Source organism: Xiphophorus maculatus, chromosome 14, assembly GCF_002775205.1.
Source record: "Xiphophorus maculatus strain JP 163 A chromosome 14, X_maculatus-5.0-male, whole genome shotgun sequence".
NCBI classification, from domain to species: Eukaryota; Metazoa; Chordata; class Actinopteri; order Cyprinodontiformes; family Poeciliidae; genus Xiphophorus; species Xiphophorus maculatus.
The window spans coordinates 8,944,554-8,965,704 of NC_036456.1; the positions used below are offsets into that span (position 1 = coordinate 8,944,554).

At 35.0% G+C, this 21,151-nt stretch overlaps 1 protein-coding gene and 1 long non-coding RNA gene across 2 annotated transcripts in view; both read right to left on the reverse strand.

Annotated features, from left to right (window-relative positions):
• The window catches only part of LOC111611056, a 44,069-nt gene that overhangs the window by 11,339 nt on the left and 11,579 nt on the right, over positions 1–21,151 (reverse strand). Inside the window, exons 20-26 of the mRNA XM_023346676.1 lie at positions 20,887–21,150; positions 2,251–2,367; positions 2,088–2,103; positions 1,910–1,998; positions 1,426–1,476; positions 1,185–1,257; positions 595–724 (exon numbers count right to left, since the gene is read on the reverse strand). Coding sequence (XP_023202444.1) covers positions 1,187–1,257; positions 1,426–1,476; positions 1,910–1,998; positions 2,088–2,103; positions 2,251–2,367; positions 20,887–21,150 — 608 coding nt within the window. The 3' untranslated portion in view covers positions 595–724; positions 1,185–1,186. The remainder of the gene's footprint in view (positions 1–594; positions 725–1,184; positions 1,258–1,425; positions 1,477–1,909; positions 1,999–2,087; positions 2,104–2,250; positions 2,368–20,886; position 21,151) is intronic.
• On the reverse strand, positions 18,088–19,869 carry LOC111611133. Its single transcript, XR_002753898.1, has 3 exons — positions 19,803–19,869; positions 19,006–19,065; positions 18,088–18,935 (listed from the first exon to the last, which is right to left on the reverse strand). It is a non-coding gene; the product is annotated as an uncharacterized LOC111611133 (long non-coding RNA).

Below are 21,151 nucleotides of genomic sequence, written 5' to 3' on the forward strand. Positions count from 1 at the left end.
TGACACACATTTTCAATTCAAGAAAAACAAACAAATTAAAAAAAATACAATTTCAATACAATTCAAATTCAATCAACAACATCTTTAGTTTCCACAAAGAAATAAAATAAAACAAAATGTACAAATAAAATAATGTAATAGCAAAAAAATGAAGAAAATCTAATCCTAAATTAGCAAAACCAAAATGAAAAAAACATTCAGTTTACAACACAATAAACACCAACGTTTGTCAGATACAAATATTTTCTTAAATACTAATGTCTCTAGTTATAACTGTCACAGATATCAAGGAGTTTAAGTTTGTCGCATAAAAATACTAATTTATGAGTAAAAAAAATACTATACCGAACATTACCCAAATACCAACATGGCAATGGCGCCTATAACAGTGACTAATGAAGTAATTTAAACAAATCCAAAATCACAAAGGCTCCAACAACAACAATCTACAGACGGAGATCAAAACCCAGTAAAAATTTGTCCAAATCACAAACACAAGTTACACGAAACACTTTAAAACTACTCTCAATATATTTACAGAACATTTTAAAGAAGCTGTTTTTATGGCCTTATAACAGTTGTCTTTTATCCTACCTGTGGATCAGAGGAAGCAAGTTGATACAATGTTACTCTGGCAAGAGCTCCTTTATTCTGAGCCGCGCATGCGCAGAGCCAGGAAACTCGTCATCCCTATCAGACCCACAGCGGCATGAGAGCGCCCCCACTGGTAAGAAGATACATGCACACAACAAACACGTCTATATACATAAGAAAAAATAGAAAAAAACGAAGACAAAAGACAAGACCAATTCTGATTCAAAAATAGGGGGTTTATTAATTATTATTATTATTTTAAACTGTTTCTCAACCAGCTACATCTGCTTTAAAAATGTAAAATAAAACCACCAGACTATAAAGACATGAAATGAAAGATGATATTATTTATCCTAAACCAGAGTCCAAGACAGAAACTGGAGCCACATTATAGTTTAATTAAAAAACAGCAAGTTATCTTTGGCAGAATAATAAAGTACTGTTACAGAAAAACAGACAGATGAGATAAAATCATGAAATCACAAATAAACAACATAAATCTTATTAGAACTGCTGAATGTGGCAGCAAATTTTCCTAACTGAAGAAAAAATGATCAGTAACAATCTAATCAAACAGGTGTTTATCTGACCTTCATGCTGAGCTGTAATTATCTGGTCTCACATTAACGTAAACAGAACCTTCTTCTGGATCAGGAGGTCTCTCTGGTAAAAGTGAAACATGGATACATAGAAAACATACATTAGTATTTCTCCTCATATTTTTAAATAGTTTAATATCACTCTCTGAGTATTTGACAGCTGAGGATTGATCTGATTCACATGTAATCAGTCACCTTTAATAACTTGGTTGTTTTAGTACAAATACGTTACCTTTTCCAGTGGCTCCACGGTTATGGATTGTCTCATACACAGACGTGGTGCCTACAGTAAATATAAAAAATGTCAAAGAAAAGCTTGTATCTGAATGCAATTATGTAAAATAATAAGATCTATTTTGTAGATGCTTAGATATTATGTTTATCATTTCATTCCTGATGGGGATAATTGTGAGTTTGTTACAACTTTGAATTGTTTTTATTAATCAAACTCATAGTAATAATATAATTATATGTTGTCATACTGAGCAGCAGAACCATAATATCTGTAGATTAATTAGGACATAAAAATTAAGCTCAGCAAACAAAATATTCAGGTGTTTCACTTTGTTGTTTTGTGTTTGTCAGAAGGAATGACTCTTAAAGTAGACACTTTGAGATTGTTATACATTTTATAAAACTGTGTTATTATAAAGAAAAAAGTTACAACAAAGTGATGTTATGTCCAAATTAATGCTGATGTTTATTCTGTGACTAACCATGCAGCAGAAAGCTGTAATCACTTTCAGTCTGGTTCACTCCATGATTAGTGGTCGGCCTCTGGCTGCTGCTTTCAGACTGAAATGACCTAAAAATATTAAAGTGGATAAAATTTAACTATGAAACAAAGATCAAGAGTTTATGACGAAGATGAAAGAACAGATATTTCATTCTGACCTGATGCAGCACAAATCTGGAGAAGATAAAAAAAGCCATTTAGATCATCGACAACAGAATTAAAATGTTGAACCGAATTTCAAAAGTCATATTTTAATACATGTGATTCAATAACACATTATTTCAGGTTAGAAGCAATAAAATGAGAAGAAAATGTTCTGACCTTTGGACCGTCTGCAGCGCCACAACAAGAGCAGGAGGACAATGAGAACGATTCCACTAACTGGTCCAACGATCAACATCACAGGAAATGAAGAGATGACAGGACTGGATACAGTTACTGGAAAAACAATAAATCATAAAACATTTAATTTAGTCCTCATTTTATTCAACAGCAACAGAAACATTTTATTAATGTGTTTATTAAAGTTACAAACTGCAGCTTTAACTTGATATTGTTAAATTGTGATTCTATGTAATGAAATAATAAAAAAACATCTGTTCAGCTCAGAGGACAGATCTATCCCACCTGGTGGGTTTAATAAGGTGCAGGTCATTTTTCTGACTTTTATTTGTATAATGCAAAATACTGTAACTACTATTTTATTGTGTTTATATGTCTATAATTATAAGACATTCCTCTGGTTATTATCTTTCATTAGAGCCTCAGTGATGACTGTATGTTGAATCACTGAGGAGTTTCAGTCATTTGAAGTTTATATATCAGACGTTGTCCAGATGTTGTCCAGATGTGATATTTCTCAAATGAAACTTCAAATTTAATATCTGGAGAACATAGAAAAAATATGTATTCTATGTAGTTACATAGAAATCGACATGATGTTTAGTCAAAGCAATAAGTTTCTTATTTGTGTCACAAACTTAATAGCTGCATACTAATTACAGTTGAAGGATTTTTAACTGCTAAAATAAAAGTATATATAAATATTTTGACATCTTAATATAGAGACCTGTCATGTTCCGTGTTTTTCTGTATATTTATTTCAAGTTATCTGTGTCTGAGTCTCCATGTTGTCCTGTCCTCCCTTTGATTGTTCCCAGGTGTGTCTCATTCCCTGATTACCCCTTATGTATTTATTGTCACCTGTGTCTCTGCGTCTTTGTCGGGTTCTCGTCTAATGTCTATCTACCAGTTTGTTTCTTGTCCTTTCGTTTGCCAGTTGCTACCGGCGTTGAGCCCTGGCTTCCGCTCAGCCGTGCCGCCTGGTTTTAGGACTGTTTTTGTGTTTGAAGTTCTGGATTTTCACCATTAAATCACCATAATCATCTCATCCTGGGTCTGCTGCGTTCACTAGTGATGGGTAAATGAGGCGTCATGTATTGTTTCGACCCATAGCAAAACTGTATCAATACTGCGTCAATACTGTGTCACTGAATACTGACACCTGCTGGACATTAAAAATCCCTACAGGCAAAGCAGTTCACAGACTGATTTGATGACCTAGTCTACACAATAAGATTTAAGTCATTTTATTTTATTGTATATTATATATTGTATTATGTCATATCTTCAGTTATAATCAAAGTATATTTGATATTCTTCAATACAGTCAATAAATAATGTGAACATGTACCAAGTTATGAAAATGAAAGTGAACGTGTTTGGAATGAGGATGCTTGTGAACTGTGTTTTTTTTTTCCACAAATTTTCATTACAAAAAAAATAAGTTTTTCTAATACTTTGAAATTTAGTCTGTTCCGTTTGTTTTGACACAACTTCTCCTGCTGTAGAAAAAAATGAAGTAAAAAATACATTTATATGAAATAATTCATAAAAAGCAACTGAGTAATTTGTAGACTGGCTGTATACCTGAGTTTATCCAGGTGTATCTGGGACTTCATTCTGATGCCCTATGCCTCAGTATTGAGGAGGTGAATTTATTTAAATAAAACAGATTTTAGTGACACTGTATATTGTTCACATAACTTACAGTTTTTCTTTTATATTTTGTACGCAGATCTTTATGGATGTGTTTTGCTGGAAATGTCTTTTTTTGTATTTATTTACAGCGGGATTGTCTTTATTTTCCTTTTTTCTGCCTAAAGATTTTTATTTATGGAGGGTAATGAAATATATAATTTCAAAGGAGAAACATATGCAAAACTTAACCTACAGAACATAATATGAAAGTAAACTAAGAGTCAATTTCAGCTGAATTTGGATTCAGATAGAACGATTAGAAACGGAAAAGAACCGGATGAAACAACAACGAAGTGACAAAAAATACCTTATTTTCTGACGTAAGATCAAAATGGTCCCAAACTATGAAACCTTTCGTTTGGCTTGAGGCTCCATAGTTGACGCTGTACCGTAAAAGATCAAGAATTATTTTGGCAAATGCATCCAAGTGCATCCCGCTGACAGATTCGCTTCCATATATACACAGTTTGGCGCACCAGTGTCATTTCGAAACAGTTACTGTATCGGTCACGTGACTTGCTGAAAACAATACGCGCACCCATGGGGGTTTTGGTCTATGACAGGGGTGTCAAACTCCAGTCCTCAAGGGCCGGTGTCCTCCAACTTTTAGATGTGCCTCTGCTGCACCACACCTGAATAGAATAATTAGGTCATTAGCAAGGCTGGGAGAACTGATCTACACAAGGAGGAGGTAATTAAGCCATTTCATTCCAGTGTTTTGTACCTGTGGCACATCTAAAAGCTGTAGGACATCGGCCCTCGAGGACTGGAGTTTGACACCTGTGGTCTATGAGCTTGACACATGAGCCGACGCATCGGTGTTGCCGGACCCATCACATCACCACAGCTTGAGACAAGGCCAAGCTTTTGCATTTACTCCAAATGGTTCAAGAACAGCAGCAGCTTTAATTTGGTTAAACCTTTTCAGGCGTTTTTGATCATTTTGATGTGGCTGTTACAAACTGTGGTTATTGAGTGGTGAGGACGACGCGGTGGACCCAGGTTGTAGAGCAAATGATGATGGTTTTAATGAAGAAATCACAAAATACAAAGTCCAGGCAGCACAGGTGAGCAATAAGGCAAAGAGCTCAAACACTGGTAGCAACTGGAATACAAACTGGACTCGAACGAGGGAAAAGTAGACGACACATGACTTTAGACTTTAGACTAGGACCCGACAGGGAAACACAGATGGGATTAAATACACAAGGAAGGTAATCAGGGAACACAAGAGACAGCTGGGAGCAATAATGGCCAGAGAGACGGGAACTAAATTAACACACAGAGAATAAAACTACATCCTCACAGTGGCCAGTTAGAACATGTTTTACTTTAATTCTGCTGAAAAAAAGTTATCTACTGTTACTTTGAGGAAGTAGTGATGTAACTGTATCAGAGATCATAATATCATAAGAAACTAATATGAGCTTGAGTGAATATTGATGTTATTAAAGGAATCCTGCTGCATTTAGTTTTGCTGATCTATCCTCACAGTTCAGACCAGGTCAAACAAACTTGGATCACAACAATGAGCTGCTTAATCTAAACAAAAAGACATTTAAAGAAGAGAAATCTGACTAAAATAGTTCAACACTCAACTTGTTAACTCCTAGAACTTTTCTGTTTTATTCTTCAGATAAATAACAACTTTGGGAACAATGTGCACATAGCAACACAAACTATAACAGTTGTGGTTTAATTATTGTAACTTGTTAAAGGAAGTGAACAATAAAAATCAGCTCATTTTTTTCTGCAGTTAAAAATTCATAACTCATATTAGGACTAGTCAGTTTTATTCTGGTCTGTCCAAGGAAGAAACTTCATTTAATCCAACATATGAGGAAAATATATTTTCTGCAACCTGTTCAGAAAAAAACAATTAAATCACCTGTTATGGTTTCACTCCACTGTGTTGAAGAATATAAAAGAGTGATCGACTCACTACTGGAGACATGAGAACCGTTTGGTTGTCGAGTCACAAAAACCTTGTTGGAAACTGTTTACATCAGATAAGAAGAGAAAACTCACATCACACGAGAATTTTTAATTTCATGGATTTAGTTTCTAACAGTCTTAAAGAAAAAACTTACACATTATTTGAATGTTGTTCTCCTGGCTTGAATGACTGTAGAATGAGGGATTTCCTCTCTTTCCATCACACTTATAGATTCCTCCTTGTGTCACAGTGATTTCTCTGTTTTCTTCATTATTTCTGCTGAATTCAACAAAAGAAGAATCTGAGGTCCGTCTGAACCATCTGTACTTCCATCCAGCAGAGGGCTCCACTGAGCAGCTCAGAGTCACACTGCTCCCTACTGGTATGGTTGTTGAACCTGCTGTCAATGTGGCCGTGGGTCTGTCTGATGTTAGAAAAACAAATATTATTTGATTTGTCATAAAATACTGCAATTAAAAGCTTATTGTAAAGAGTGATGCTTCTTTCAGATAAAAAATATGTGAAAAAGCTGTAAATGCATTTTATTGTCATCTTTGCTTATTATAGATACTTTTTAGAAATTAATAAAGAAAAATAATTTGTTTGAAATTGTTTCATTAAATAACACGAAAGAGTTCATTCTCTTTTCTGAAAAGATAATGTGGTTAACTCAACAAATAATAAAATCTATATATTCACATTAAGGTAAATAATATTTCCTTTGTTTTGTTGCTCTTGTTTAAACTTGTGGCTCACTTGAGTTTATAAAAATCAAACCCAGTAATTATGTATGTGTCATATTTCAGACACTAATTTATCAACAAAAAAATCTGCTTGAAATTATGAAATAAAATACAGTTAGCAAATACATGTTTTTTTAGGGCTGATATAAAACTTTGTAATTCTTTAAAATATTCAGGTCTTACCTGAGACAGTAACAGTAACAGTTTTACTGCAATTTTCATAAGATGAACCCGTCCAGTGACCACAGCAATGAAATTCACCACTATCATGAGTAGATAGAGCTTCAACTCTGAAATGTTTATCTGACTGAAAGCGAACAAATTGTTGACCATTCCTTTTTAACCGGTATTGCCAGTCAGTGTGTTTTCCATAATTCATGTCACAGATAAATGTAACAAATTCTCCAACATAAAAAGTCGACCAGTTGGGTTCAACAGTCAGCACAGGATCTATAACAGAACCAACATTCAGCAAGTTTGTCTTTTGATTTATAACAAAAACACATCAAGCTAAAAATTAAAAGATAAACACAGAATAATATCTGATATAAAAGATAAACTGGATTCTGTTCCTGAGAGGATAAATGATTAAAATACAGATTAAAAGTTGAAGTTACCGAGAGTTTGTCCACAGCAGAGCAGTGTGTTCAGCACTGAAATAAAGGTTGAAAGTTCATCAGCTTAAATAATAAGTTAATTTAATTAAATCAAAAATATTTGCCAAACCCTCACAATCAGCTCTGACTCTGTTTACCTGTTAAATAAATGCAACTATTATAAATATATTGAGTTTTTATTTGTTCTGATAAGAATAAGATCAAATGTTTTAGTTTATTGTTGATTTTCTGATGAGTTAAAACTTCATTTTATAAACTTCACATCCTGACTGAAGACAGAACATCTGCAGACGTTCTGCACGGCTACGGAAACTTCACACTCATCTCTACTGGTAAAAAACTGATAAAAGTTTTTAATGAATAATTTAAGTTTCTTGTATCAGATCATGTTTAATTTTTCATCTTTGTTATATAATATTTTCATTGCTCCCACATTAGTTGTATGGGATATAAAGCTCTGTGCTAAAGTCTGATTTTACAATAAACAGCTTTTCAAAATGTTTGCACAGAAATGTTTGTGTTAGTAATTTGTCACTGAAATAACCTGTTTGAAGTTGCAGCAAACACATCAAGAACAAATGGTTATACTAAGTAAAGCTACACAAATACAATGGAAGATAAAGTAGATATTACAGCAGACAAGATGTCAAAGACGATGTTCTTCTAATCTGCATCATTCATCCAGATAAAGTGATCTACTTACAGAGTGAGACCAGAACCCTGGGTGAGGTGTTCCCCATCCTGACCTCAACCTGGAACCATGTGTTGCTCTGCTTTGGTCCAATAATCTTCCTTTCATAACATGCTGCCTCTGCAACGTCTCTAGAGAAATGGAGCCGTCTGAAACAGGATCAACGTTTTATCTGAGAATGACGGGACAACGTTTATTTTAAACACTGACATCACTGCACTGAGTTTCTGCTGTGATGTTTCCGCTACAATGATGACAAGTTGTGGTAAAAGAAGCACAGGACATTTTTTTTTTTTTTTTTTACAAAAGGTTTAAATGAAATCATTAGATAAGTTTATTTTTCTTTTGTTTTTAGTGAAAACCATAAAATAAAATTCACTTTGAATAAACTGTAAAGAGCATTATTGTAACACATGAATAGTTTAAATGTTTAATCCACTACTTGGTTTGTGTTGTGTGCGAACTCTCTGACAAACAAACCATAAAATCCCCTTTTCATCTAAACACAAGTGATGGTGAGAATGATCTCACCTATCACAGATATATAAGGTCTTAGGTGTGAATAAACAGACATGAGATCAGACACTGTGAAATAGTTTGGAGTTTAAATAGATTTAACAAGAAACTCTAAAAATGTACGGAGAGTGAAAAAAAGTTTCTGTGTTTCATTTAGCAGCGTCTGTTTGTGAGACAGGAAGAAGGATGGAAAATCTTATTTTCAGCAGAATGATCCTCTAACAATGATATCAGTCAAACCTACACCACACACTGACCTTTAACCTGATCCTAACTTTAGCCTCATCCACAATATGTCATATATTAATTTCTTAGCTCAGCATAAAGAAGCTGTTAGCAGCTCTGCTAACCCAGCATGGGTTTTGGCTGTGAGGTCATGGAAAAGCATTTGGTTTTCTGATGTTACTTAATTTGTAGTTTTCTATAATAAATATTTCACTTTAGTCCAGATCTTCCACCAACAGACAAGGAAACATTACAGAGTGTCCTGCAGAAACTCTATAAATACAATTGCAAATGTGCTGAGCTTCATCTTCAGTGACATCCTGCTCAAGAAGTGTTGACCAGAGAAGCAGAAGTTCTCTTTAATGGTATGAAGACTCAGCACTGCCCTCTTGTGGCAGGCTTTTGAATACAGACTGCAGGCCATTGTTTCAGAATTTAGGTCTGGCACTTCTTTCCTGGTGTTTTAATCTAAATTGTCCATTCAACTGAATCTAAAAATTGTCCCATTTATTTTAGTTTCAGAAGAAATAATGTGTGTTTCAAGACTCTCTGAATTGTTGTTTGTGCTAAGCCAACATGGTTGTTGCAGCTTCAGGCAGCAGCTGTGTTTTCAGTGAGGATGAGGATGTTGAGCATCGAAGACCCCAATGATGAGTAAAAACATTGGACTTGGTGTTCCCTCGCCCGGACGTGGGTCACCAGGGCCCTACTCTGGAGCCAGGCCTGGAGGAGGCAAGTTGCAGCAAACACATCAAGAACGCCTGGTGGCCACCAGGGAGGCAGAGACCAGCTGCCTCCCTGGGTTTGAATAGAAAATTGTAATCCCAGTGGGAGCACCAGAGTACTATCATTGTGTGAATTTGAGCATATTTTAAATTAGTGAAAGTAATTTCATGCGAGTGAGTCTTTTCTAAAGCTGCAGAGGTAGTGAGTCAGAAGCAGAGCAGACTGAAGACACCTTAATCTTTTTTTTTTTTAAATAAAAATCTTTGAATGTTATTCATTCAAAGATTCAATAGATGTTACTATTTAGCTCCATACACTATTTCAGAGTGTTTCGAGCGCTTGGAAGCAACAGGCCATTTTCAGATCAACTGTCTCAAAGCGGTTCAGTGCTACAGGAAGCCTCAGTTTCACCATCAATACCAGAAACCATGGAGGAAACAAGCAGCACAGAGACACATCTACAGACCACCAGCAGTAACTGAAGGCTCTGCAGCTGCTTAAATTCTCAGCACCTTGATGAGGATGATGGAAAACACCTGGGCAGGTGGCCCAGTGGTATCAAACAAAGATCCTCTTAGACAAAGATGACACTCTTGGAAGAAAAAAAACCCCCATCAGAATCCTAATAAAGACTGATACTAGAAAAAGGTGCATCTCATTGGGATTTTCTGAATGTCCATCAAAAAGCAACTAACTGTTACAAGGTGGAAAATAAAACATAACTTTAACATTTTCTCACAAATAAAATTATTGCATTCATGTCAGGCCCCTTCACTATGACGATTATGCTCTGTTAGAGGTGACAAGTGTAGAAATAAAGTCTTCAACGAGGGGGGTCGCGACCCCTGCGCATGAGATTTCTGATTAACTAGTAGACATTAAATATATATATATATTTTTTTTAATTCATTATTATGTCTTTGAATACACGTTAACAGGAATCCAACATGTAAGAAATTGATTTAAAAAGAGGCATAAAATGATGTAGGCCAGTCATAAATGAACACATTCAGCAATCAAAAATCTGTACATTGTGGTAAAAGTTCAGCATTTCTGATTTGGTTTGAATAAACGCACGGTGACTAATCAATCAGCAACAGAATATTTCAGAATTGCAACATAAAAACACATCAAATAAACAAAAATATATGAATTATAATTATATGGTTAAAAAATACTAGGAGTGGGAGATACTGTAAAACATATTATGCATTTGTAAAATAAAGCATAAAAAATATACAAAAATATTTAATGTATTCAAACTTCACCATAGCCTCTGTGAACGACTAATAATTTCTGGAGTTTTTTAAAAATTTTTATTATCAGCATAACTGAAAGTGTTTTTCAGAAAATGTGGGTGTCTAACACAGTTCTGTACAGACTTTTAAAAACACATGAAAAATGTAAGAAAATAAAGGATTTAAGAATGTTGTTGTGAGATTACCTCGTGTAATAAATCCCGTAATAAACCAGTAAAATGTGAAGCTACATGATATCGTTACCCACAGTTGCTCTTGTTCTGATTTCAGAATAAACTTCATCTGCTGCTGCAGGACTTCGCTTTCCTGTGAATGAAGAGGCCATTATTAATTCTTATATACTCAACCAAAGAGACTGCGTGTCAAACACAAGACATGTTAGCAAAAAGAAGGATAAATGCAGACTATATCTTTACCTTTCTGCTTTTTCTGATAGTTCATGTTAGCATAAATTGGAGTTGAGTCTGAAACAGAAAACATCAGAGTAAAGATACAGTGATGTCTGATTTATCAGTTTCTGGTGTTGTCTAGAGTTAGTATGTAGTTAGTCAGGACAGCTGATAATCTGACCTGAAATCAGCTGCAGCGTAAAGACATGAGGACATATTTCACTACCAAGAACTCACAGTTTTCCCTGAAGTTTCTCAGTTCAATCTGGGAGTATGCAGGAGCTCTGGGTTTGTCTGCTACTGAAACATATCATGTTTTTAGATTAGTTAGTGATTCTCTCAAATTAAATAGCACAGAAATGACATGTTGAGCCTTACCATTTCCTGCTAATGTGGAAATATTCACTGAGTCATAGAGATGAACTGACAGAAAAGAAAACAGAGTCAGAAGCTTTTAAAAATTGAAATAGGTGAAATAATTGCAATTCTAGAAAATAAAAATGGACTTTTTCTTTTCATCTTGTTTTTTCAGTCACTTGTGTGGATCTCATTTAAATTAAAGTTTTATTTTTATTACATGGCATAGAGGAGATGTTCTAACTTCTAAATATTACACATATACTGAATGTAGTAGAAAACTGCTAGTAATTTATGATAGAAAGAAAAAGAAAGACTAATTTAACAAAGCACAATAAAAATGAGAAAGAAAAATGCCTTTGCATTATTTAACTTAAGCCTTTATTTTATGCTATAGCATCACAGTACATCTACAATAAAGATTTTTTTTTTAAATGAACAATCAGATCAAGTATGAACAGAAAAATGTCTCACCGTTGTTCCGTCTGCAGGACAAGAACAAGAGCAGGAGGAGAACCAGAAGGATTTTAACAACTGGTTCGATGATCAACAGCACAAGAAATAAAGAGCTGGCAGGACTGGACCCAGTTACTGAAAACAAGAGACATCAACAAGGAAGAAATATTTTTGATCTGCAGATTGTGTGACATTTTCTGCTTGAAGAAAAAGTGACTTTATGCTAAATACTAAAAATCTGCTAGAACATGCTAAAAAAAACAGGATGCTAAAAACATCCTCAGTGTTCACCTTGCTCTTCTACAACATTTCAAGTTTCAATGAATAAATGATTCAAATATTTTAATCCTCCTCACCTCTAACAGACATCCAGCTCCTTGGTGACTCTGTTCCTGAATGTTGACATTTGTAGAAACCTTCATCTGACTTTGACACTGCAGAGATCTTCAGCTCCTCTCTGCCATCATTATTGATGAGTTTATTATTATGATAGAAAAACACATTGGAGAGAAATTTTAGCTTTTTATATCTGCAGCTCAGAGTAACAGGATCTCCCTCAGTCACAGGATGAACAGGGCTCACCAGGATAATAACATCATGATAATCATCTGTAAAACAATCAGAGAAAATTCAGTTCAGGAACATTTCTTTAACCTGTGTCAATAATTTAAATTTAAAGTAAAGTGTAATGTTATGTTTTTGCAGACAGCAAGGTCTGTGTGATCAGATAAAATAAGGTGAACCTAATGGTTCCCACAGTATCCTAATGTATCCTAATGACCATAAATCATATATATATATATATATATATATATATATATATATATATATATATATATATATATATATATATCTGTTGTTCCTGGGGCTACAACAGATCCCAGGAACAACATCAGACATCTCAGTCCAGAAATGTGCAGTCCTTGGCACAGCCAAGATACTGCGCAGAACCCTCAAGCTCCCAGGCCTCTGGTAGAGGACCTCTGAGCTCGTCCTTATTCACCGCGGGTGAATAAGGACGGGTGGGTGAGAAGGGAATTTTTAAATTTTATATATCACTTATCAGACACACACACGTATATACAGTATATGTGTCCGTAGTTCTCTAGATACAAGCCCTGAACAAGAATGTGTGTGTGTTGAACTCTGTGCGGTGCGGAGCAGCTAGGAGCTGCAGGGGAGCCGTAACTGACGGGGAAACGCGGATCGACGTAACACCGCCGCAACACACAAACGTCCCCATTGACTCTCACAGCGTTGTAGTTCCATACGACAGGATTTGTTGCTGCGCGTTTGCGCAGTGTGAAGAAAAGAGGTGATCAGCTGCACATGCAGGCTGCAAAGTGAGATACATGTTTTCGGTTTTTTGGTGGTCAGCAACAAGAGACGGTGACCAGCGATCACCGATCATACACTTTGTCACAGAAATCGGTCGATTGTCATTGGTGCCGATCGATCGGCACACCTCTAGTATTTAGTCATTGCTTTATTTTTTACTAGAAAAGGTCGTCCATCTTTTCCTGAATTCTGATAAAATAGTTGATCTTTGTGGTCTTCTTCCACTTTATCTCATCATATCCTCTAGTCTTTGTTAACCTCAGCTTGAAAGGTAAACAGATCTGTGCTTTTTCAGGAAATGACTTAATTTGGATAAAGCCTCAAAAAAAAAAAAAAAAAAAAAACACAGTTGAAGGAAATTTTTGAAAACAGTTTAGACAATAGAGAAAAAAAACAACATAAGCATAAAAGCAAATGTTTCCTGGAATTATGTCTTTAGGCCAAAAAGGGACACAGTCTTTAAAATGACATAATCTGATTATTCTAACTAGTTAGATAACACAGCTTAACTAACTGTGTTAGTTACTAACACATAGTTCATAACATAACAAAAATATGTTTCACCTATACCAATATGAAAAAATGATCCAGTCAGGAAAAAATTACAAGCATCAATGGCTGCAGATCAGTGTTATGACATCATTATGGGTTAACACAGCAAAATGGCCGCTAGCAACAATTTCTGATTCCTTTTGTGGGTCTCTATCAGCTACGCCCTAAACAGAGCCTAGTGTGTCACTTCCTTTGACCTTAGCTCTGCGCGTCTGTGCACTATGTGTGTGTGTGTGTGTGTGTGTGTGTGTGTGTGTGTGTGTGTGTGTGTGTGTGTGTGTGTGTGTGTGTGTGTGTGCGTGTGTGCGTATGTGTATATGAGCATGCAGGCAGCTAAAAGAGATAGAGGAAAACAAACAAGTTTCATAAAGTAGACAGTGTTTGTGTGGATGGAGGGCGGCCACACACAGTTTATCAGTCTCAGTCTGTGGACTTTCCTGCTCTCTGTATTAAAACTGACGGCTTACTTAGATGGACTAAATCGGCCACATATTCCTATTAAAACAAGTTCTATTTAAAGATCAAGCAAACCTAAATTTCCAGATATTATATCTGAAATCCTCATTATCTGAATCTATATTAGATGCATGAAATCATATGAATTTAATTGGAATATTCTAGATGGATATTTTAGAAAATCTATATTATATGTCTTTTAATTGTGCTTCATCAATAAAGTTTTCAATTTTGTCACTTATAACATCTTTATCTAAATATCTAGACTATACTGCCAGAGAGTCCTATCTGCTCCTGGTAGAGCAGCAGAAAGCAGCGATTCTGTTCAGTTTGCTGCAGACCAACTCAAAACAAATCACAACGTGTTAAAGAAAACTAGTCATCTCTGTTTCTACACTGACACATGTAGTCTTCACTGCTGGAATCAGAAACTCAGACAGTCCAGTCTTTACTGTCTGTCTTGTGTATTATTGACCCAGATCTCCTCCATTCACACGTCCACTCAGTGGTTTCTCCTCCCTGGACCTCACATGTCAGAGTGATCGACTCACCACTGAACATCTGAGGCCAGTTTGGTTACAACAAGTTACAACAACCTTGTTGGAAACTGTTTATCAAATGTGAGCAGAAACATAAAATCAGAGAAAGAGAAAAAAAAGAATTTGGTTTTGGACACTTTTCAAGAAGGAACTCACAGGTTGTTTCAATGGTAACGTCATGGCTTGGAAGGCTGTTGAAGGCAGGATTTTCTCTCACTCCTGCACACCTGTAGATTCCTCCTTGTGTCACAGTGATAACGCTGTTGTCCTCTTTATTTGTTGTGATTTCAGCTTCAGGAGTGTCTGAGGTCCGTCTGAACCATCTGTACTTCCATCCAGCAGAGGGCTCCATTGAGCAGCTCAGTGTCACACTGCCCCCTACTGGTATGGATGTTGGACCTGCTGTCAGTGTAGCTCTGGGTTTCTCCGCTGTTATGAAAATCAACAAATCAAAAAATAGTCAATTTTATTTTAAAAAAATGTCTTCTAACATTTTACAACATATCTCTGTCAAGTTAATTGTATATGTACAAAGCAAATAGGTGGCGAAATGTATTGATTTAACTCCCCTTATGAAAATTAATACAAAGAAATATATTCTTCAGACCCCACGAAATAATACAATAAAACAAAAACAGCAACTGCATTTTTTATCTGAGCTCTCACAGTAAACATTTGTAAATTTTTACAGATTTCTTCTCCTTGTAAATAAATCCATTGTTACATGTAAACTAACAAAACAATAATTGATGGTCATTTATGCTTCTGTTTATGTACACTGTGTTTGCTGTGATTGTTTTGTAATATCTGTATTTTAATTCTGAAAGAAAAAAAAATGCTTGGATACATTTTTCTTCTTTTTTTATGCACCGCTTCACTGCCACCACCAGGTGGCGGAAAATCCAACATTGTCAATTGATTTTATCTCTCCAGCTAGAGAAAAAAATTGGAAGTGTGGTCTGCACATGTTTTCATTTTGTAATTCTAAAAAATTTTATAACCACTAATAATATGTAAAAATCCCTTTAACTTTACCTAAAACAATCAAAGAGACAGTTTCGCTCTTTTTACAGACTCCTCTCCTGCGAGCAAAGCACTGGAATTCAGTTATCTTCACATCTTCTAATGTGTAGCTTTTCTGTGAGTCGTAGGGAAACTTTTCTTGACTCCTCCTGGTAACTTGGTATTTCCAGTTAGTCTCTTTTCCTCCGTTCACGTAACATCTGAAGGTAATAGACTCTCCCAAATAAAACGTGGACCAGTTGGGCTCAGTTGTCAGCACAACATCTACAACACAAACATTTAACAGGTGTAAATGTTAACTTTTACACCTGTTACACAACTTTTAAAGCTGTGAGATCTTAGGGGAGGCTGAGTGTGACATGAAAAAATGCGAACAACAAAGATACTGACTTACCTTGAGCTTGTCCACCCCAACAGAGTATATTCAGGACTAAAAAGAAATTAAAATGTTGTGAACATTAAAGAGAGAAACAAGTTGTCTATTATGGAGAAGATCTCTCTTTTTTGTTCATCAGCATGACATCAGATGGTTAAGCTATTTTGTTTTCTGCCTGATGAGATCATGTTGCACTTCTGCATTTTCCTGAGAAACTTCACATCTTGATTATGAGTCAGAAAACGTCTTAAAATATCCTGCACAGCTCCTGGAAATTCACTCTCACCTCTACTTAAAAATATATTTATTCCAAGTAATAAATTGCACCCTTCGCTACATGTCACATTTTTTATTACTTTTGTTTGTTTGTTGATTAAATATTTGCAGCCATGTTGACAATGCTACATCTAAAGATCTATGAAACATCCCTGAGTTTGACTGATAGTTTTCCAAATCACTTTGTCTGTTCTTAACATTTTGTTAAATTGCAGTTTGTTGTGAAATTACAGCACATTAAGAAATAAACACTTCACGCTAAAAAGACAACTAGAATAGCAGCATAAGGGAAATTGTTGATGTTAATAATGGAGGAGAAAATTTCTGTGGACTGAAATCCAACATCCAGTTTCTCCCACTGATTTTTCCTATCAAAACAAAAAAGTGATCTACTTACACAACAAGTCCAGTGCGTAGAGCATCATCTTCCCCATGTTGAAATTCAGACCAAACAATGTTATTCTCCTTTATCCTTAGTTTTCAGAAGAAGCAAGTTGTAACGTCTGTAGAGACAAAGAACAGAGGGAGTCAGGATATATGTTTCATAACAATATGAAATTTTGTCTGATTTGATTTTAAACTCCCACCTCAAGCCACAGCTGCTTCCTGTCCAGTGATGTGAAGGCGTGGTTAAAGAAAGATGGAGCACTTGGTTTCAGTTCCCAAGTTTTATGTATTAGATATTAACAATCATTAATAAATATAAATTGAGGTAATAACAATTTAAACTAACAACAGACAGCAGGCCACACAGTCATTTCTTTAAGAAGAGGTAGAAGATGAGACTAAAACAAAGCAGATCTCATGTTTTATCAGGATGTTGACAGCAGTCAGTCAGACAGACAGAAAACTGATTTTCAGAGGAACTTAGTATTGAATTAATCACAGCTTGTCTGGTAAACAAGCTACTGATGAATAACTGTGTCTGGTTTTTCCCAAACATGGTGCTGTGTACTACGATAAAACATTTGTACTATAAGCTCATCTAACCAAAGGACTCTATACCAGTAGCTACACAGTTCACCTTGACTCAAGCTAAGTTGTGCCATCAGAGAGAAGCTACTTTTTGACTGACAGCCAATATAGAATGTAATAATTCATGAATATTGTGTGACAGGGAGGTCTAAGGATTGAAATGCATGTAGTTATTTTGCAGGACAAAAACTGGGATTAAATGAGTTAATCCCAGAACATGTGGAGAAAAACAAAAGATGATCCATTGACTGTCCTTCTTACGTTTTAATAGAGAAACCTTGACATCTGCTGGAGGAGCAGAGATATTACACCAATTAGGTAGGAACCCCACAAAGATGCATATCTATTCAAAAACAGTAGAAACATCTGTTTAAGAACATCTGTTTCTCTGTGGCGCCAGTGTATAAATTATTCTCATCTTCTGTGTCAGGATATGTTTTTGTATCTCATCTATTCAATAGTAAATACCTGAAACACCCAAGTTGAAATTATCTGACATTTATTATTTGTGAATTTTTTGCTTTGTTTTTGTACCACAGTGTGGGAAAGTTAATGATGTTTGAAATAAACGTACAAAAGAAAATAAAATCTAACTGTATATGGGTAATAAATGAAATCTAGATTATTTTGCATTTCAATATCAAGTTTATTGTAAAAAGAGCTTTGATTACATGTAAAAAAAATGATATCCTAACTTCTGACTGCACACTCAGCTGCAAAGTAGAAGTTGAGAAGCAACTTCTACTTTGAGAAGCAATGAATGTAACTGTAATCGTTGTCATATTTAGTTTTTAGTGGGCAGACGACTCACTTTAATTTGACAACCACATAGTATATTTGATACATAACAGGTTATTTTCAATGAATATGTGTTTAAAAAGCTACAATAAGTAAAATACAAAGACAAATCAACAGTATTAGTTGTATCAAAAAGGTAAAAGTGTTATTGTAAAAAAAAAACAGATGAGAATTTTATACTTACAAGTTAACAATTGAAAAGTGTAAGAGAATAATTAATTTAGTAAAGACTATTTTGTTCAGCTCAGAAATGAATTTAATATGCAAGGTACCATCACTCATGTAAAATGGAACCTGATTATATAAAAGTTAGTTTAGGAAGCTAAAGCAAAAGAAGAAATAAAACTGATGCAGAATATAAAACAGCAAAGGACCAAATTCAAAATATTAGCAACACCCTGGATCTCCAGATCAATTATATTAAAAATATGTACATTACTGCCTGTCTGGATTTTACAAAGCATTTCTGTTCACACTACTGAGTGTGTCTGATTTTTCTTTTACCTACTTCAGTTTCAGACAATATTTCTGTGTTCAGCTAGTACAGGGTTTATGAAGACTTGTAACCAGAACACATAAGAATGTTATGAGCGTAATCCATATCATAAATCCTATAATAAATCAAAACATCCTGCAGCCTACATGGCAGAGTCGATGTGCAGAGCTGCTCCTGACCTGATGCCAGAATAAACCGTTTTATCTGTGGCTGCAGGACTTCCTGTAAACGAGACGATGATGATGCACATTAGTTATGATAATAAACAACAACAACAACAACATGTCTTTACCTTTTTTCTTTCTATTGGCTCTAGCCTGGTGGTTGATCTCAGCATATGTTGGAGTGACTTCTACAACAGGAAACATTGAAATCATCAATCAGACAAACTAAAAATCTTCAACTCTGTGTCTGATCTATTGTTTTCTACTGGTGATGATATGCAGATGCTAATCATGGCATAGCATGATTTCAAATCCATGTTGACCTGAGGACATTTTTCAGAACCAAGCCTGACAGCTCCCTGTTCTTACTGTCAAAGAAACAGCGCCATCCTCTGGTTCTGAAGGCCTTTATGGTGAGATTATCTCATGATAAACAAAATAAAAATCAAAAACCTAAAACCAGTGTCTGCTATTTGGTTGCATTGTACATTGTTTGTGTTTGGAAATAACTATTTAACTCAAAGTATTTCAGTTCATTCTGAGTTTATCTGCAACTGAAACACATCTGGATTATTTATCAGTCGCTGATCCTCGTTAAATAACACAGTTGTTGCACTTTTAGCTGAATATAAAGTGAGAATCTAAAACAAAGAAACCAATTATAAAACCCCTATTTACACAAGCTAGAAGAAATAAATGCAATTTACCAGACAATTAATTTATTTTACTATTGTTTTTTATCATTTATTTGCTTATTTTTTATCGCCAAATATGTTTCAATTAATGTAAAAATGAAACAAGATTCAATAGCGACATATAGGTATAAGATCAAAGAAATAATGTAAAAGAAATAAAAGTCTAAGAAAAATGGGAACACAATATAAGCAATAATTTTTATTAACTAAAAACTTGTGGAGTTTCTAACCCTGAAGAGGAGAGCTGTATTCATGACCACCAGCCTGGTTGACTCCATCATTTCTGCTGCTCTCTGATTCCTTACATCTACAACATGAACAAGAAAAAATAGTCAGTGAATTTAATACATAAATCAGCAAAAACAATTTGCTATTAATTCAAATAAATTAAAATGTGAGGAACTGACCTGGAGCAGAATAAACCTGTGGAAAAGAGATTTGCAGCTAAATTAACTGGAAAATCATTCTTCTTTCTTTGTGTTATAAAATCAAAGAAAATTTGTCTACTTGGTTAATTTAGCAAAACAAAAAAAAAAAAAAAAGGTCTCACCCTTGGATCGTCTGCAGAAACACAACAAGACGAGGAGAATAATGAGAATAAATCCAACAACTGGTCCAGAGATCAGCAGCACAAGATGTGAAGAACTGGACACAGTTACTGGAAATAAGAAACATTAAGTGGAAACAGATTTTATTCATCTGAAAAAATGTTATTTCCATCTTTAAACACATAAATTCTGAAACATTTTATCTGTTCGTGAACAAATTACCTTGTTATTCCTTCATTTTTTCCGACTTACTTGATTCATTCGTTGTTTGGTCAGACAGAGTTTGAAAACTTGTTGTCATTTATGAGAAAAGGCAGAACTTCTGTCTGTATGCATGTACAGTATATATACATACATATATTTATATATATGTACAGAGATCATGATATCATAAGAAACTAATATGAGCTTGAGTGAATATTGATGTTATTAAAAATAAATCCTGCTGCATTCAGTCTATGGTTACAAACAGGAGAAGTTAGGATGTTGAACCAAATTTCTATGAAGAAGAAATTGTTGATCTTTCCTCACAGCTCAGACCAGGAAGCAGCAAAACTTATATCACAACAAAGATCTACATGATCTAAGCTAACCAAAAAGTAACTATAACGTGACTCTGACTAAAATCGTTCAACACTCAGTAATAAACTTTTTATTAAGTCCTAGAAGTTGTGTGTTTTATTAAACAAAATCTTCTGGGACGAGGTGCACATAGCTGTTATCTTTATCATTTACCATTTACAATTTGTTTGTACAATTAAATCACCTGTTATGGTTTCACTCCACTGTGTTGAAGAATACCAGTCATCTCTGCTTCTACACTGACACATGTAGTTTCCACTGCTGGACTCAGAGACAATGAAAGTCCAGTCTTTACTTTGTGTCTTGTGTATTATTGACCCAGATCTCCTCCATTCACACGTCCACTCAGTGGTTTCTCCTCCCTGGACCTCACATGTCAGAGTGATCGACTCACCACTGAAGATATGAGAACCGTTTGGTTGTCGAGTCACAAAAACCTTGTTGGAAAC